This window comes from Polyodon spathula, chromosome 1, assembly GCF_017654505.1.
Source record: "Polyodon spathula isolate WHYD16114869_AA chromosome 1, ASM1765450v1, whole genome shotgun sequence".
Classification (NCBI taxonomy): Eukaryota; Metazoa; Chordata; class Actinopteri; order Acipenseriformes; family Polyodontidae; genus Polyodon; species Polyodon spathula.
The window spans coordinates 71,386,887-71,405,989 of NC_054534.1; the positions used below are offsets into that span (position 1 = coordinate 71,386,887).

General features: G+C 35.3%; 1 protein-coding gene across 4 annotated transcripts in view; it reads left to right on the plus strand.

Annotated features, from left to right (window-relative positions):
* The window catches only part of LOC121321999 (serine/threonine-protein phosphatase 2B catalytic subunit alpha isoform-like), a 147,738-nt gene that overhangs the window by 63,653 nt on the left and 64,982 nt on the right, over positions 1-19,103 (plus strand). For all 4 annotated transcript variants that reach the window (XM_041261417.1, XM_041261435.1, XM_041261426.1 and 1 more), the window contains exon 2: positions 2,781-2,981. In XM_041261417.1, coding sequence (XP_041117351.1) covers positions 2,781-2,981 — 201 coding nt within the window. The remainder of the gene's footprint in view (positions 1-2,780; positions 2,982-19,103) is intronic.

A 19,103-nucleotide genomic window follows, 5' to 3' on the forward strand; every position in this document is an offset into this window, starting at 1 on the left:
CTGTTTTGACTAATTAATTCAGGTTTGGTTTTCATAAAACTCTGACTGCTGTTAAAGAAAACAACAACAGTCCTGAACAGTTTTTGAATATGACACATTATTTAATTAGTCATGAACCCATCAATCGTACCTATTGTGCACTTCCATTGACTACACGGTTCTCAGAGCTGCAGCTTTAGAATAAATGCATTTTACAACAAACATGTATTTTCATTTAAAAAAAAATTAACCTGGTATCGTATTAGCTTTTAATAAAGTTTGGTTTGCATGCCTTACTTTTCAGGTAGTCTTGGTCATTTAACCGGGAGAATGAAATTGCCCCTTCCCTTCAACACAGTCTTTTCCCTAACCAGCTAGCTGTTTTACAGCTATCAACATTCTTTGACTCCGAAGACAGGTGAAATGATTGGTAAGACAGGCAAGATTTGAGGAACTATTTCAGATGGAATTCTGTTTATTGGCAAAACAACCATTATTTCAACTGGGTAGCTTGTCTGCCAGATCTGTTAGTAGATCTTCCACTGAGTTTTACATCCAGAGTCTTGCAAATAGCATAATATTAATGCAGATGTTTAATAGAGAAGAACTTAACACAAGTGCAGTATTTATCTCTGGCAAGCTTGAAAGGCTAAATATCGTGTACAGCTTGCCAAGCCGAGCTGAGCTGTGGAAAAAAAAAGTGGGTTTAACAACAACAGAAGAAAAAGTTGCAGCAGGAAACTACAATCATTTTCCAGTTTTCCAGCAGAGCTGGGATGTCATTTGCTATAAAATATGCTGGATAAAGGTCACTGTGGCGGGATAGCATCAGAAATAAGGCTGTCAGGAAAAGCTGCAGTTGAAGCGCGTAGGCACATGTTTATTTAACAACGAACACCAAATAAACATGGCACAAACAAACAGGGCACGAGGGCCAAAATAAATAGTCCACACAAAATAAAACAGTACAGACTGGGCATTCACATTCATTGTAAAGTTTACAATCTAAAAGTACAGGTACATTTACCTAACTTGCTCCCTCAACAAAGGATTTCTCTCACCTCTTATACAGATGGCCATCCTTCAATTAGCACTCAGTTACCTAACTGGGGAATGGCAGGAACAGAATTAACCCCATCCCTGCCAACCTTACATTTCCACACACTCTATGTACACAAGCAGGGCTTTTGCCCTGCCACCATCACCAAGTTGCATGTGTTCCTCACTCCATTCATGTTTTTTGACATCTCTTAATGAACACTTTGGAGTTGATTCCTATCTACATGGTGTACATAATGTGTTGTCTCGGTTGTAAAATTGATTTTGACATGAAATACTTAGGGAAGCTCAAAGTGTAATGACTGTTCTATTCCATGAGTAATTGTATATTATTCTTGAATTTGCACATCAATTGAACATGTTTTGTGATATTGTGATATATTATCGAGCATCACGATGCTCCCGTCATATTGGATGGAGCTCTGAATGAGGTATCACAGAACACAAAGTGGTACAATAGAACTATTTTTTGTGCTGGAGGTCTTAATCCTATATTACACACTATTGAACAGATGGAGCACACAGATCCTACTTATTTAATCAAGTGTAGCATATTGTGTCTACAAGTTAACTTGAAAGTTCATAGTTGTATGTGTGTTTCGTTTTGCTATGAAACAGTTGTTCCTGTATAGGTGCAATGTAAGCAGATTATTGTGGTCATCGTAGTTAAAAACCCATTTCGGATCACATCCATTAATGCCAACATCCAGGTTTTTAAGATGCACATCCTTCATTTATTTCTGCATAGCACTTAGAAGTCCTTATTTTAGTATTATGGAGCACCAGTTTTGTGATTTGCATTAAAGACACAGCAGCAGAATACATAGAGAGACATTACAGGCATCTTTCAATGAGGAAATTAAATGTGTTCCCTGTTGAGCCTTAGAAAATTGCAGATGAGTATTCTGTAAAAGTTACATGTCAAAGTTATCAATAGAAAACACTGGATCTGTGTCCAGTTATTTCTATTTTATAATGTTGCGTTTTGGTAATGTAAAATAACTAGAAAAACATATGTTTAGTGACTGTTGATCATAGAATCATATAAATATACCACCAAACAGTGTTTAAGTAGAAGAAAAGAGTCTGCCTGAACTTTCCTCTTGTGAGTTTGTTCATGGGTAAGTAAAGTGTAAATATACACCTATGGATTGGGCCACCATTTGCCCTGATCACAGCTAAGATGTGAATTTAGATCCAGGGATTACTGTGGCCGTGGAAGATGACTGAATTGTCTATCATGCACCTCAAGCTGCATAATTTTGGCAAGGTGAATTTGTGCATTGTCTACTTAAAAGTAACCAGGTTACTTTGGTTCAAAAACAGCATTGTTGGGTGGACTAGATCTGCAACATCCTTCCAGAGTTCACAAATTAAATGATCCCTTGTTCTTTTGTTGTTGTTGTTTTGTTTGGGGAAAAGTTACATCCTGGTAGGTAATAGAACAAACGGCAACACTCTTTATGGGTTGAACAAAATGACGGTGATGGCTGTGTTTGTTTTGTGATGTGGTCACTTTTTTATAAACAGGGCTGATTTCCTGTAGGCCCTACAGGCACAAGAATAAGATGGAAATAATTTCAGTCATAAACCAAAATGAAATTACATTAAACTGGTGACCTAGAGTTGAAAGACTCCCATCTGTCCACTGAATCCACCCAACATTTTTATTTCCCCTTGGCTAAATTGGTTTTGTATACCAAAGTAACTAAAACTGTGTTTGGTTTATTCCTTATTTACAGCTGTCCCTTTTCCTCCGAGTCACCAGCTGACAGCGAAGGAGGTGTTTGACACTGATGGGAAGCCCCGAGTGGATGTCTTAAAGGCCCATCTGACGAAGGAAGGCCGACTGGAGGAGAGTGTGGCCTTGAGACTCATCACAGAGGGAGCAGCCATACTTCGGGCTGAAAAGAACCTGCTAGATATTGAGGCTCCTGTGACAGGTAAGGGAGCGCACACTGTGGAGGGTCAGTAAAATAATATCTGATAGTAGCCGAACTGTGCCTAAAGCTCAGCAGTACTGTCACTCTTCAACCTTCAAATGATGGCTATTCATTCCACAGTGATTAATGTCTCCCCCCTGAAAGTTTGACCTGCTATTCAGTTTGAAGTCTGACTGGTTCTGTGCTGTACAGTGCTCAGTAGTGTTTTAAAGTGGTTTGGAAACGGGTTTGGGTGATTTTACCATATTCAGCCAGAGCTGCGGATGTATATCGTGTTTAAATGCCATCTACAATAATGTTAAGTTTTTTTTTTTTCAATGATTTGTTAGTGTTTTAATTGTTATACAATGAAAACATAAAATTATTTTATCATCAATTTGCTTTTAGATTACACCTGATAAAATGTCTATATAAATTAAATATTTAAAAATCTTTTTTTTTTTTAGTGACTGCTGTTGAATTTTTTGCGAGCTTCCAAATGGGAATATACTGTGCTACCCACTGGGAGGCTCATGTAACACCTTGAATAAACAGTATTTAATTTACTTGCATCACCACAGAACCTGTCAAAAAAACCCACAGTTATTTATATTTCTCTGCTATTCCAGATATTGTTGTTTGCTTCAAAAACCAGGGTAATCAACAGAATTAATATTTGCGGGGGAATTTCTTTGCCCTTATCCAAATATTGAAAATGCTGGCTGATGAGAAGTTTGCTAATTTAGTTTGAGCTTGGTGCCGATCTTTTTAGGTGGCATGTTTTTGTGTTGTCGAAACTGTCGGAATCATCACTCTCTGATTGCTAAGTCTGAGATTGCTTTGGTTCGCCTAGATTTCTCTTTTCATTTAGATGTCATAAAACTAATACACAAAAATAAAACTGATGAAATTCAACATGAAACACACTTAAGTAAAGCATAAAATATGCGGGTACAGTGCCCTAAAGGGTAAGTGCTTCTGGAGAATAAAGGCATGACCTGAGGTGAAACATGCTCATGTTATCTAGAGACACTGGGTGTTTTGCAGCAGTATAACATTTATATAATTTTGTTCCCCCTAGATTTATTTTTCTTTTGCCGGTATGCCATACCATCCATTGTTATTTTACTGGTATGCATACTGATGTATACCGCCTTACCACTGGCAGTCGCTTAGTGGTGGTTTTGCTTCCCACCACAGCATTCGAGCAAAGTTGTGGTTGCTGTAACAATGGAAAATTCTGATTCACAAAAAAGCACCTTTTTCTGACTTGTAAAAGATGGAATTTGATATCTGACTTAAATTAACCCAAAATGTAACTGAAACAGAGGCCCAGCACATTGGGGGAATGTATTTTATTGAGCCAGCATGGAAATCACCTGACACTAATTTAATTAGGGACATCTGCCTGGTAATTAGACAGGTAGGTATATAAAGCAGGTCAAAATGTTTGGTCTTGGTCTGTGTTGAGGCTAAGGTCTGAGAAGAGACCTGTGGGGGAACCTGTGGAAAGGTACTGTGTTTGTATAAATGTGTATAAGAAGTGGGTACTGATAAACGGCTTAACTGTCAAGTTTATAATTAAGGACATGCAGTGTAGGTTAGCACTCCTGGAAAGAGTTAGACTTTTGTTTGTTTATTTTAGTTTTGTACAGGCTCTGCCCTGTTTTGAATTCAGCTGTGGTCCAGTGTCCTTCATTTTACACAAGAGTGTAAAAGGTCCTGGAAGTGGCAAAGCTGACCCCACTTTGCCACATTATTAATACAGATACCCCCTCTTTATTTGTTAGGGGTTTATATGCTAATCTTTTCAATAAACTGTTGTTTGACGAATACCACTCTTGTTAATGTTAACTTTGGTAAACTGAACTCCTGTAGACCAAATATTGAACTTGAAATTGTAAATGCATTAGAAAAAACAAAACAAACAAAAAACAAAAACATAAATGGGAAGCTCACCTGATGAAGGAAGGTTGGAAATTTGAGGTATTGGTCTTAGTGACAGTTGACATAATTGGGTTTTGACAGTGCTGTTTACTTTTTGAAAACACAAGTATTGGCATTTGGAACAGTATCAACAAAAGTTTAATGTAATCCAAACCAAATTAAGTGTGTGTTTTTTTAGTAGGTTCTAACCTTTAGATAATTTATATTAGATAATGTAATCAGAAAAAGTAATGCATTGTTGCTTTTCCATATTACCTATTCAGTACATTATTGAAATTGACATGCAATAGTAACATTTGATAGTTGTGTTTTATGTGCCACCATAAACAGCAAGAGCTGTTTAAATACAGGTCTCAGAACAAAGGCCATATATCCACTGGAAAAAACAAACTCACCCAATTCAAACCAGGAGCCGATCCAATAAAAACTTGGATGTTTTAAAATAAACACACGTTGCTCAATGAGCCATGTACACATTAAAACGATGGATGAAATAAAAACAAAATGTGTTGAAGCCCCCCCCCCCCGATACACATATTATATATCCTTGACAATGAAAAACTGAATAACTACAAGTGTTACTGTTTTGCAGAGTGTATTGACTTCAGTTTATGAAAACCACATACAAAGTATTAAAAGCAAAATGTTCTGCTAAAAATTCCAGTGCTGCTAAGAGCTAACAATATTATCATTCTTATCTAGTATGTAAAGTATTGCCATCACGTCGTAGATCTCACATTTCCTGTGCGAAAGATACGCAAATTATGTTAAACGTGTATTCGATTTTTAAATGTTATTTTTTCATAGTATTTGTAAATAAAAATAAAAAATGCTGCACTTCCTGTGGAAGGAATGCAGCTAACCTGAGCTTTAATTTTTTAAATGTATATTTCTCCAGAAAAAAAAATGCAAAAAGAAACTTTCTAAGCGTTCATTTATTTTCTTTCAAGGAACTCATAATCTCAGAAGTTTCGTACATTGGCTCTCATTTGAGTATCAGTCTCAGCTTAATTCCTTCATGCAATCTCTAGAAGTTGACTAAGTGTAGTATTGAAGTATTTTCAATGGGTGTTCTTTAAAGGGCAGTGTTGTGTGATGCACTGCTGTTACAGATTTTGACCCTTGTCGGTGAGATGAGGTTAAAAGCTTTTTAACGATGTTCGCTTGCTGTGTGTGTGGTGGCTGGGTTTGTGTCCTTGTTACACCAGCAAAACTATGAGCTCTGATCTGTGCGTCTCATTGCTAACATTTCCAGCAGGTTGTGGTCAAGAACTAGCATTCTGTTTTGTGCTGTTAACACAGAAAATCCAAACAAGTTTCTTTATTTTCTGAGCAAAGTAGCAAACCTAGACTTCCCACTTGTTAAATAACTTGGCTAAAAGCTCATATCAATCATCTGTAGAAGTTGTACAATTAAAAAGGTGCTAATTGGCTTTCAAAATATTTCAGTCTAATATGGAAAGCATTATGAACTGGAAAGAATGTCACAATACATGTGACTAATGTAGATATGACCCTAGGGTACCTCGTGCAAATCCACCATCTTTATCAAATTATTTCTTTTTGGCACAAAGCACAAATATATACAGAAAAACCATTAAAACAAATTAATACTAAGATGTACTGTATGTTTTTAAATGTATGTCTTCAGTTCACATGACTCTGCACAGGTAAGTTTCCATTGTTTGTACAAATTATTATTGCATCTAGAGTTTGTATAAAAAAATATTTCTTCATCTAAAAAGTTTCTAAAACTCTAAACAAAAGTCCTGCTGCTAAATCTATGTATCTTTTCCTATTTTTTCTGGTCTTTGCAGTGCAGTATATGGAGCATATTAGTTAATTGTCACCACTAAAGTTTTAAAAATGTCAAGACATACAGGCTTCCTGTGTGAGAGTTGCTTTTTGTGGAACCCAGTATTTAATCAATAAGAACTGCTGCAACCAATGAAGCAGAATAAACAAATGTATTTCCGTGTAATGTTTTATTTATGCTATAATACCATATTATTTACAATTGATTGCCTGTGCCTCACACTAGTGCCCCATTTCCAGTACCTGGCGCTCCCGGCTGCGGGATAGCCACCAAAATCAAAGAGGGTCTCAGTGCTTTTTTCCAAACCTGGCCAACAGTATAGGCTTATTTAACAGTAAACAATTATTTGCTAAATTAAAATGCATGAGCTAAAATATATTCCACGGTAAAGAGTTTGTATGTAGTGGTAAGTTAACTGTAACTAAAATGCATAATGTAACAAAACAGTGTAAGACTTGTATAAAATATACTTTTATTGCAAGTATATTGGTCAGTAAGTATTTAGCGGTGAATATTCATTCGGACCCTGTCTAGAATTAACAACAACAACAATAAAAACATTGAATTTTAGGTGATGTTTACAGCAGATGATCCCGTTTCCTAGGTGAAATACATTTCTTTGGATATCAGTTAACCCTTTCTGACGCAGTGGACTATGGGATACTTGGTTTTACTGTGTGTTCAGTTACAAACTTGCTAGTACGTTCTACCAAAATAAATCTGAATGTAACACTGATCTGATATAATGTAGTCATCTGGGGTCAATTGCAATGAACTGAAAGCAGCGTACTAATCCCGTGGTTAGTACGGAGCTACGTACTAAACTATTACGCTAGTTACTACCAGTTGTAACGAACTTGACAGCTCAAGATAGTCCCCAGCTGCATACTAAAAACGATCTCCATTGCAACGAACCCAAAATAACTGCTGCTGCTGCCCTCTAGAGGATACCAAGTATGAGACTAAGTTAGTCTAACCCTTTCTATAGTCTAATGATTTATAGTACCGTGCGAAGTGGAACAAATGTGAAAACCCCCAAAATGTATTGACAACTTTTGTAACTGAACAATTCATAATCACAAATTCATACCGTGTACCTATATTTTACATATGAAAGACATATTTACTTGCATATATATATATATATATATATATATATATATATATATATATATATATATATATATATATATATATATATAATTAATTCCTGGCATTGCAATATATTTGCGCAGCGTTGGAATGAGTTTCGTGACAATATAACAATGTGGAAAACGATACTCCTACATTGATCAAATCACTTCCACAATGGAAAATGAGCCAGTTGCAGAATATTACAATTACAGTTGAAATGATTTATTACAAATATCGTGAAGTAATTGAGGGGTCAGGACTGGTAGGTAACGCAACACAAGAGTATTGATACGCTCGTAACGAAGGGGTTGCGGTCCTACAGTGGATCGGTGCTGTTGACCCTGTGCTGGGGCCGGTTTTGTAAAACGTAAACTGGATCAAGTGATCCGGATTTTATAATCCTAGATTTTGTGATTGAAATTCCTTTAAAACGAATTTCGTAAGCATAATTATTTGTAATGTGGATACAAGTAATCCTGCAATTACATTTTCTGAAAAAACAAACAGATCAAAACGATCCAGATAAAAGAAATCTGGAACACAAAATATCGGAAATCAAAATCACTGTTATCCTGCAGGTGCCGGTTTTAATCGCTGCCTCATTAGATAAAAAAAAAAAAAAAGCAATGGAAGGGGCAGTTCAGCCTGTGTATTTGTTGTGCGTAAATATACCCTTCAAGTTTAAAACTTAAGCATGAATAAATAATTAAGATGCTTAGGTTTCATTTAAAAAAAAAAAAAAAAACCTTTACGAAAAACCAAAGTTTTAAAATATAAATTGTAACAATCACTTGGATTTTGAGCTCCGGCCCTCTTCAATTACTATTTGGAAGCACACCAAAACATACCACAATCCTAAGTACCGTACTAAAGCTGGGGATCAGCTAGTCCCCAACTTTGTTCCGGTTCTTTTTTTTTTTTGTTGCAATCGGTATTAAGTTAGTATACAGCTTCGGACGATCCCGAGATAATACTAGGTGGTACGCAACTTATTAAGCAACTCCGTACTAACTCAGCAAGTTCGTTGCAATTGACCCCTCCTGTCTTGCATATTGTTACACTGACCTTGTATAGGCTATAATAATGACAAATAACTGTATGCTAAACATAGGAAATTGCAATCCTGTTTTTATTACGGTACAAATACAGTAGTTTGAACATGCATGTTTGGGTTTTATTTGTTTATTTTTGAAAAGCTAGATGCAGTCTTAGTTTATAAATGTTAAAATCTACCTAATGAGTGCAATTCATAACAATTGGTGAGATGCTTTTTTAAAAGTTAACATAAAATACAGCAGATATATTTCACATTGTCAAAGTTCATTTATTTCTTTAAAGTTTGATTATATCTGTATTAAGATACAGCTGTGTAGACTTGACTCATTGTTTTGACATTATTTTGCAAGCCTGAATAAAAACAATCATATAATAGGCCTGTTAATGTATTGAAGAAAACATTTTTTAATAGTTATTTAAATATAGTTTCTTGAATATTACATTAGAAATAATCATGTTTTGATTACTAATCTTAATATAAAATATAATTAGGCAGTCTTTGAAATGCAGGGAAATAATGATTTTAAATGCTTAAATTATTTTACCAGCTGTGATATGAAAAAGGATGCTGTTTTAACCAGCAAGTTTATTTTAATTTGGTAAATTCAACAATCTGGTGTTTTAATTTCTGCAACATATCTAGGTACTACCATAAAAAAGATTTAGCCTTTTCAAACATAGTAATGTTATTTTACCCGGTTTCAGATGTGATTATGAAAATGGACAGTATACATTAAATAACAATAAAAAATAAATAAACCAGAAGTACCTTGTACGGTTTTTTATTTACCTGAATCTGTCCAGGGAGAGAAATGACCAAGGGAGGGAAGCATCACATATCCTTTCTTGCTTTAAGGGAGAGTTTGTGGTGGAATGTAATGTTCAGAATCTTTGCCGTTATGGCAAAAACAGTGGAATGACAAAGTGTGTGGAATGCATCGGAGCACACACGCTCACTAATGATTACTAATATACTCTCTTTTTTTATGCGACAAATTGTTTCAGTATACCTTTAAAAAAAATGTTATGTGTTGCAGTTAACTGAAGACTGAGTGGGAGTTAAAACACTATGGGTTTTGAATTTGAAAAAATCAACTGTGAAGACCAGCGAAGTAAAAAATAAATAAACAAAATTAACAATATTGGCTTCCAATACTTAGATTCATTTGGTCAAAAATAAAAAAATAAACATGACTATTTTTACAACTTAACCCTTTTCTCTTTTCTCGTGCTTCTGGTTTGTCATTTTACCAGAACCTTTTATGCAATGGTGATGCAGTGTTGCTATTATAATGCTGCTAAAGTACTGGATCTTCTGATACAGCAATATTGGTAATTTTGATTGTCTAATGTCACAGTGTGCCACCCCTAGTGCTGAATACAAAGCTGTACTTGTATCTGATGAAATCCATCTTGAGGATGTGAGCAGGCCACGTTTTCTCTCTCGTCAATGTGTAATATAGATTTTCTGTTGTATGGGGGCCATATCACTAATTAATCCATTTTTGTCATTGTAACTCAACTCAAAGTATAAGCAATACAGAAAAGGTTCAAATCCAACTTTTGATACCAACATTTGGGCTGTAAAATTGCAATACACACTCTAATTAAGGGTGTCATTGAGTCAGTCACCCAAGTTGTTCCCTCAACATACTGGTTTCATTTTGTTTTCTATTAAAACTAGTGTGACTTTGACCAACATGCAGAGGTTAATTTCCTCACTGCAAGATCTTTAACTCATGCAATGCATAAAAGAATATTATTTTAATAATGAAAAATTTATTTTACTGAAACAAATTGTTGTAGTACAGTATTTCATAGTTAATATTATGAAATATGCCTTTATATTGCAAGTTTATATAAGAAAATGAAGCCTACAGTTTAATAATATCTACTGAGACCCTGAGAGTAGAAGCATTAGGCACGACTAACGATTCAAAATTGAAGTAATCAGGTTTTATTATTATCATACAGGTAAAATTATACAGAGAAACTCACTACTACTAGAGTATATGAACTAGCTGTAATGCAGAGTAATAGATAATAGGTTATTACTTTCTCATAATAAATAGGTTCATACTTTTCCATAACTGTTAGCTCCGGACAGTTGGTTATGTTAGCTCTGCTCTCTTCTCTTCCCCTTTTCCAACTGTGCTGATTTTAACAGTGTATAACATTACCTACAACCCATCTAACCTGAACTCCCACCCCAGCCTGTACATTCCTTGAAGTCCCCTCTCCTTAGAAACTCCCCATAGCCCCCTCTCTCTAGCAACCCATATTCATATCCATAAGAAGCGCCTCTCCCTAAATTCCAATCTAATTGCCCTTGTATTTGAGAGATACACAATATATGCCTTATATGAACTGTGAATTCCTTAATTTATTACATTGGGGTCTTATATTAATTATACCTTTACACATAGATAACTCTCAGGTAATACTTCTTAGTCTTTAAAAAAAGTTATTTTTAACGATAAAGGGTTTTAGTACCTGTTATTTATGTACTGTTCAGGAAACCCATTGTAAACGTATTGCAATTACATTTATCCCTGGAAATGGTGCCGTAAAACAGGGGAAGTAATGAAGGTATGTTCATATGTACTACAAGTTGTAGATATAATAAAGAAGAATATTTACTGTGTTTAATCAACCACATTTATATTGGTAACTTCAGAACAGAAATTGAAATACAATACCTTTCCCTAAGTTCTAATTAATGGGTGTCTCATCAGATACGTACGTAATTTGCTCCAGCTTGTCGGTTCTACACTCTACTGGGGGTATAGATGTAATGCAAACACGTTGCCGTTTAGTTACCGTACAGTGTGTTGTACGAAGGAGATTTTGTGTACGGCAGAAATTGAATCGGGTTATGTAATTCACTTCTATATTACTAATGTAATATGAGGACTAATTACTGTATTTTCTGTTAGATTGTATATTATGTAAGGATCTGTAGCAGAGCAAAGCTCTGCCCTTTTTAAATTGGCAGGGATGGGGTTAATTGCCCCTACCTGCCTGGGTTTATTATGTTCAGGTGGCTGGGGTTGATTAGGTTAATTAACGATCAATCAGCACCCAGCCACCTGACATAAAAGGAGGCCTCTGCGTCCTCATTTAGGAAGAGGGAGCTGAGGAAGCAGGTTGTATGTATGTATGTATGTATGTATGTATGTATGTATGTATGTATGTATGTATGTATGTATGTATGTATGTATGTATGTATGAATCCAGTGAAGGCATTGCCCAGGCTGGAAATTGTTATTTTTGTTATTTTAGTTTTTTTTGTCTTGCTTTATTTCTGTTTAAATCCCTTTATTTTGGCCCTTGTGCCCTTTCATTTTTGTGTTTATTCATAATAAAAGTTATTTTTCTGAACTACAGACTGTCTCTGGGCCTCTATCCACTCGCCAGCCTGCCACAGGATCCCTTAATATTATGTAATTTAAAAATGGGCCCAAAAATTATTTTTTTTTTTTTTTTTTTTGTGGGTGATGCTCAGCATATAAATATATTGCAAAAGTGGCATCTTACTACAGTATAATGAACTAGTGACTGTTTAATGTGGGATTCTGCACATTCCACATTCAGAAAACATACCTTGACCAACCAGTGTGTTTACATTACTCAAAGGTAAAGGTACCTCTTAAAATGTTCAGTTATGTATAGAGATGTACAAGAATGACCATACCACTTGTTTAGCTGCTCCACACAAAGGAGGTGCACGACAGTACATATACAATTTTATATATATATATATATATATATATATATATATATATATATATATATATATATATATATATATATATACACACACACACACAGTACTGTGCAAAAGTTTTAGGCAGGTGTGAAAAAAGACTACCAACATGTATAATTATAGACCCTGACACAGCTAAATAATTAAATTATCTAAAATGGGGGAGAGAATTGAGTCACCCACTTCCCTGCCTTTCATTTTTTTAATTATATATATACACACACACACACACACAGTACTGTGCAAAAGTTTTAGCCAGGTGTGAATAAATGCTGTAAAGTAAGAATGCTTTCAAAAAGACATGTTAATAGTTTATATTTATCAATTAACTAAATGCAAAGTGAGTGAACAGAAAATCTACATCAAATCAAAATTTGGTGTGACCACCCTTTGCCTTCAAAACAGCATCAATTCTAGGTACACTTGCACACAGTTTTTGAAGGAACTTGGCAGATAGGTTGGCCCAAACACCTTAGAGAACTAACCACAGTTCTTCTGTGGATTTAGGCAGCCTCAGTTGCTTCTCTCTCTCGTCGTGTAATCCCAGACAGATTCGATGATGTTGATATCAGGGCTCTGTGGGGGCCATACCATCACTTCCAGGACTCCTTGTTCTTTTTTACGCTGAAGATAGTTCTTAATGACTTTCGCTGTATGTTTGGGGTCGTTGTCATGCTGCAGAATAATTTGGGGCCAATCAGATGCCTCCCTGATGGTATTGCATGATGGATAAGTATCTGCCTGTACTTCTCAGCACTGAGGAGACCATTAATTCTGACCAAATCCCCAACTCCATTTGCAGAAATGCAGCCCCAAACTTGCAAGGAAACTCCACCATGCTTCACTGTTGTCTGCAGACACTCATTTGTGTACCGCTCTCCAGCCCTTCAGCAAACTGCCTTCTGCTACAGCCAAATATTTCAAATTTTGACTCATCAGTCCAGAGCACCTGCTGCCATTTTTCTGAACCCCAGTTCCTGTGTTTTCATGCATAGTTGAGTCGCTTGGCCTTGTTCCACGTTGGAGGTATGGCTTTTTGGCCACAAGTCTTCCATGAAGGCCACTTCTGACCAGACTTCTCCAGACAGTAGATGGGTGTACCAGGGTCCCACTGTTTTCTGACAATTCTGAGCTGATGGCACTGCTGGACATCTTCTGATTGCGAAGGGAAGTAAGCATGATGTGTCTTTCATCTGCTGCAGTAAGTTTCTTTGGCTGACCACTGTGTCTACGGACCTCAACGTTGCCCGTTTCTTTGTGCTTCTTCAAAAGAGCTTGGACAGCACATCTGAAAACCCCTGTCTGCCTTGAAATTTCTGCCTGGGAGAGACCTTGCTGATGCAGTATAACTACCTGGTGTCTTGTTGCTGTGCTCAGTCTTGCCATGGTGTATGACTTTTGACAGTAAACTGTCTTCAGCAACCTCACCTTGTTAGCTGAGTTTGGCTGTTCCTCACCCAATTTTATTCCTCCTATACAGCTGTTTCTGTTTCAGTTAATGATTGTGTTTCAACCTACATATTAATTGATGATCGTTAGCACCTGTTTGGTATAATTGTTTAATCATACACCTGACTGTATGCCTACAAAATCCCTGACTTTGTGCAAGTGTACCTAGAAGAATTGATGCTGTTTTGAAGGCAAAAGGTGGTCACACGAAATTTGGATTTGATTTCGATTTTTCTTCTGTTCACTCACTTTGCATTTAGTTAATCGATAAATATAAACTATTAACATGTCTATTTTTGAAAGCAATCTTACTTTACAGCATTTATTCACACCTGCCTAAAACTTTTGCACAGTACTGTGTGTGTGTGTGTGTGTGTGTGTGTGTGTGTGTGTGTGTGTGTATATATATATATATATATATATATATATATATATATATATATTATGCACACCATATAGATATAGTGTATATGGCATAAATACTATAGTATAATATACTATATTATAGATCTTATATATATATATATATATATATATATATATATAAAAAAATGAAAGGCAGGGAAGTGGGTGACTCAATTCTCTCCCCCATTTTAGATAATTTAATTTAATTGTTTAGCTGCGTCAGGGTCTATAATTATACATGTTGGTAGTCTTAAATTGAACTGTACTTAGCGTTATGTATTTAGTGCTTTTTGACCTAGTGCTATCTATGCAACTATATAAACATGGTGTAAACTTTTAATGAATTCTGAGTGTAGATAAATGATCATCAGACTATAGCAATTATTCTCTGACACAATTATTTTGCATGCCTTCTATGTTTAAATAAAATCTCCAAAGGCATTAAGGAGAAATACATTTTCCAGAGATTGACACCCTTAACTGATCATCAGCTGTTGTGTGTTCCACACCAGCAGTATGATGGATGGAAATTGAATGGAGGTGGTAATATCCTTCTATGGGGCTGTTTTTCCTCTAATGGCACAGGAAATGCAGTTTGGTTTAAAGCGCAACTGGATGTTCAAATACAACGTCGATCCAAAGCACACATCAAAATCTACTTCAGACTGGTTAAACAAGAATAAAATCAAGGTTCTGGAATGGCCTAGTCAAAGTCCTGATCTAAATCCGATTGAGAATTTTGCATTGAAGAATGGTCAAAAAATCATTAAAGAATCATGCCAAAAGCTCATTGACAAATATCCTAACGGTTTAAAAGAGGTTATTATTGCTAAATGTGCCTCAACTAGCTATTAATTTAATTTTCCTTGTCAAGGTGTGAATACTTTTGAATTCACATTTTTTGAGTTTTGCAAAAAAAAAAATTGCTGAAATAAATATTTGTAAATATTTCTATTTCTTATAACTTTTTTCCCCCATCCACATAAACAAAACTTTTGCTAGTAAAGATTATTTTCTAGAATTATTTTTTTTCGAGAAATTTCTATAATTTATACAGTTCCACTGGGGTATGTAAAAAGATGTAAAATGTAAAAAGAGATGTAGGGAACTTGTGGGTAGCTTTGCTTTGACTCTTCTGTCCAGTTCATCCCATACAAGTTCTGTGGGATTGAGGTCTGGAGACTGTGCAGGCCAGGTCATTAGATTGAGTTGTCCTTCACTTTCCTTCTTCGCCAGCTAGTTCTTGCACAACTTTGAAGTATGTTTTGGGTCATTATCTTGCTGAAGAATGAAGGACTGCCCAACTAGCCATAATCCTGATGGAATGGCATGCCTATGAAGTATGCTATGATAGCCATGCTGGTTGAGCTTGCTATGGACTTGGTAAAGATCACCAACTCTGTCACCAGCAAAGCAACCCCAGACTATGACACTGCCTCCTCCATGCTTGACAGTGGGAACCACACATGCAGAACTCATGCGCTCACCCTGCGTCTTACAAATACTGGCAGTTGGACCCAAATATTTCAAATTTTGACTCATCGGTCCATAAGACCAACTTCCACTCCTCAGACGTTCAGTTTCTGTGCTTTTTGGCCCAGGAAAGTCTCTTCCTCTTATTCTGCACTCTTAACAATGGTTTCTTTGCAGCAATCCTTCCAGTTAGGCCAGCTTCATGCAATCTCCTCTAAACAATTGATGTTGAAACATCTGTATTTCTGGTAGCACTTAGCAGAGTTTGTATTTCAGGGGCAGTTAATCGCCGGTTTCGCAGACTTGTGACTCGAATGAACTTGTTCTCTGATTCTGAGTTCACCCTTGGCCTGCCTGACCTTGTTCGGTACTTCTGAGTGCCAGTTTCTTCAAATCGTTTGATGGTCTTGACCACAGCAGTTAGAGACACTTGCAAAGTTCTTGCGATTTGTCTTAAAGATTGACCTTCATTTCTTAAAGTAATTACAGACTGTCTTTTTTTTTTGCTTAACTGAGTGTATGTTGCTATTTTCTGCTCCTTTATATTCAGGAATGACAAAGTTGTGCCTATGCTACCTATATTTATAGTAATCATGGACCCTCACCTGTTAAAAATAATTGGTGACAAAAAGTTAATTAGGTAACATGCTAGTTAACTCAGAGAACATCTAACAAAGACACTTTTATACTTAGGCCAGTGTTCTAACACCGTGTTATACATATTTCAGACTTTTAACTGACTTGGGCTTCAGACTGAAATCCCCTTGCTTTGGGTGACCATTTAATTGAAATTGACAAGATTTACATTTTCACTTAAAAATGTAATTTTTGAATGCAATTCTCATATGATTATCAGCTCATATAAGTACACGTATCATATAATGAAATATTAAGTGTTTATAGACAAGTTTTTAAAGTTAAAAGCTAGATAATCAGGAAAAAGCTGGTTTCAAGCAGGTGTACTCAAACTTCTGTCTGGTGTGTGTGGTGTGTGTGTGTGTGTATATATATAATCTTTTGTAGATAAAGTTTTGCTTTTGGGGATTACAAGAAGTAGCATTTTATTTATTTCAACAATTTTGTTGCAAATTGCAAATAAATTTCCATTATGGTATGTAAACTTTTGACTGTGTGTGTGTGTGTGTGTGTGTGTATGTAATATATATATATATATATATATATATTATAATATTATTATATATAGATATATATATATAATATATATATCAGTAATAATCATAATCGTAATTCGTCCTTATCAGGAGTAGTAGGAAAAACTACTGGATGAAGACCTACCCGGAGGGGTCCTCCACAAAAGCCTGTGTTTTCGGACAGACCACGTTCGGAGTAGGGTGCAACGAGACAGTTTGTTTTTATATATATATATATATATATATATATATATATATATATATATATATATATATATATATATTTCTCGTTTCAATATGTTGTACATATCTTTCTCAAGGGAGCTTGTGTTTGAATCAAAACACTGAAAGTATTTATAGGTGTTTGACGGCATGACAACTACTTGTTAATGTTTATATTCAAATCCATGATTTATTCTTACATGATGTAATGGTGTTCTATATACTGTGACATCATTTTTACTTCTATCTTTAAATATATGTTAATTCTAATTAACATTATTTTATATAAACTTATATTTATATTATCATGCATTGCTGGCTCTGAGGATCAGCCTTGATTTAGTCTCCCCAGCGCGTCAGCATGCACAACTTTTGAATTAATTTTGTTTATTTAATTATTTTCAACTTTTATATATTTATTCTAATTAATTATTTCATTATTTTCTGTTGAATCCCACTGGCATAACTGTGTTCAGTCTATTTATCTATTTATTTAATTTTATTCTTCTATGTGTCACATTGTCTAATTTTAGCTGCTCTAATACTACAAACTTTACATAATTTATGACATGTTCTTGATTGGTGAAGTGTGGTACTATTGGTTCATTCATTTTTTTATTTCTAATTAATGAAAGGTGGTTCTGAATTCTTTTATATAAAGTTGTTCCAGTCTCTCCAACATATTGTATTTCATCACATTTTTCACAGGGTATTCCATAAACAACTTTGCTATTTCTACAGTCGATACTATTATTTCGTGGATATGTGGTGGTGTTCTATTTTAATTAGTTTTACTTTCGTCCACGTATTTACAAACTTTACATGTACTAGTGCAAGTATCTGTAGAACCTATTTAGTCAAGTATTCTTTTTACTGTGAACTAAAATATCACCTAAACTAGCTTAATTTAATGGGATATCTGGTTTATTTATTTATTTATTTTTGGGTGATTACTAGATATGGATTATGGGACTTGATTTTAAAAAGGTTCATATTTTTTTTCTTTACCCTTGCTATCTTCATCAATACCAGTCTCACATATGGACAATTGAGAAGTATACAACTATATTTGGCGATTACTAGATATTGATTATAGGACTTGATTTTAAAAAGGTTCATATTTTTTTTCTTTACCCTTGCTATCTTCATCAATACCAGTCTCACATATGGACAAGAGAAGTATACTGCAATCCACCATGTGAGTGAGTGTTTGTTAAAAGACCTCCTGATGGAGCGACAGATCCTGCACTCTAAACCAGAAATGCATGCTGAGAACAGCTGAAGAAACCAAAATGTTATATCAGAATTATGTGTGCACATCTAATTGAATAAATGTACAGCTATATTGGAACATGTTTCCCAAAGATTTATTACTTATTTGTGCTGATATGTATACAAAAATTTCAAAGACTTGACCAAGTATTTTCAGAATGGTACAGGCTACATTCACTGATCCAAACAAATCATTAATCTTAACAGTGCCCTGTTCAAAGATTACCAGGCGTTAGCTCAATTTAGATAGGGAGAGTTGGGGAGACGCAACAAAAATTCTCCTGATCAAAAACACTTGCGGTAACAAAGGAGCTAGTTGGTTTAATATCAACGAGAGTAAGAGTGTACCTACCGAACATAATTCTTGTCAAGGGCAATGTGTGCTTTTAAATCTCTGGATTTCTGTGTGCTTCATTTCCTAAGCCCTGTGCCCCTTGTGTTGCCCACGTAAC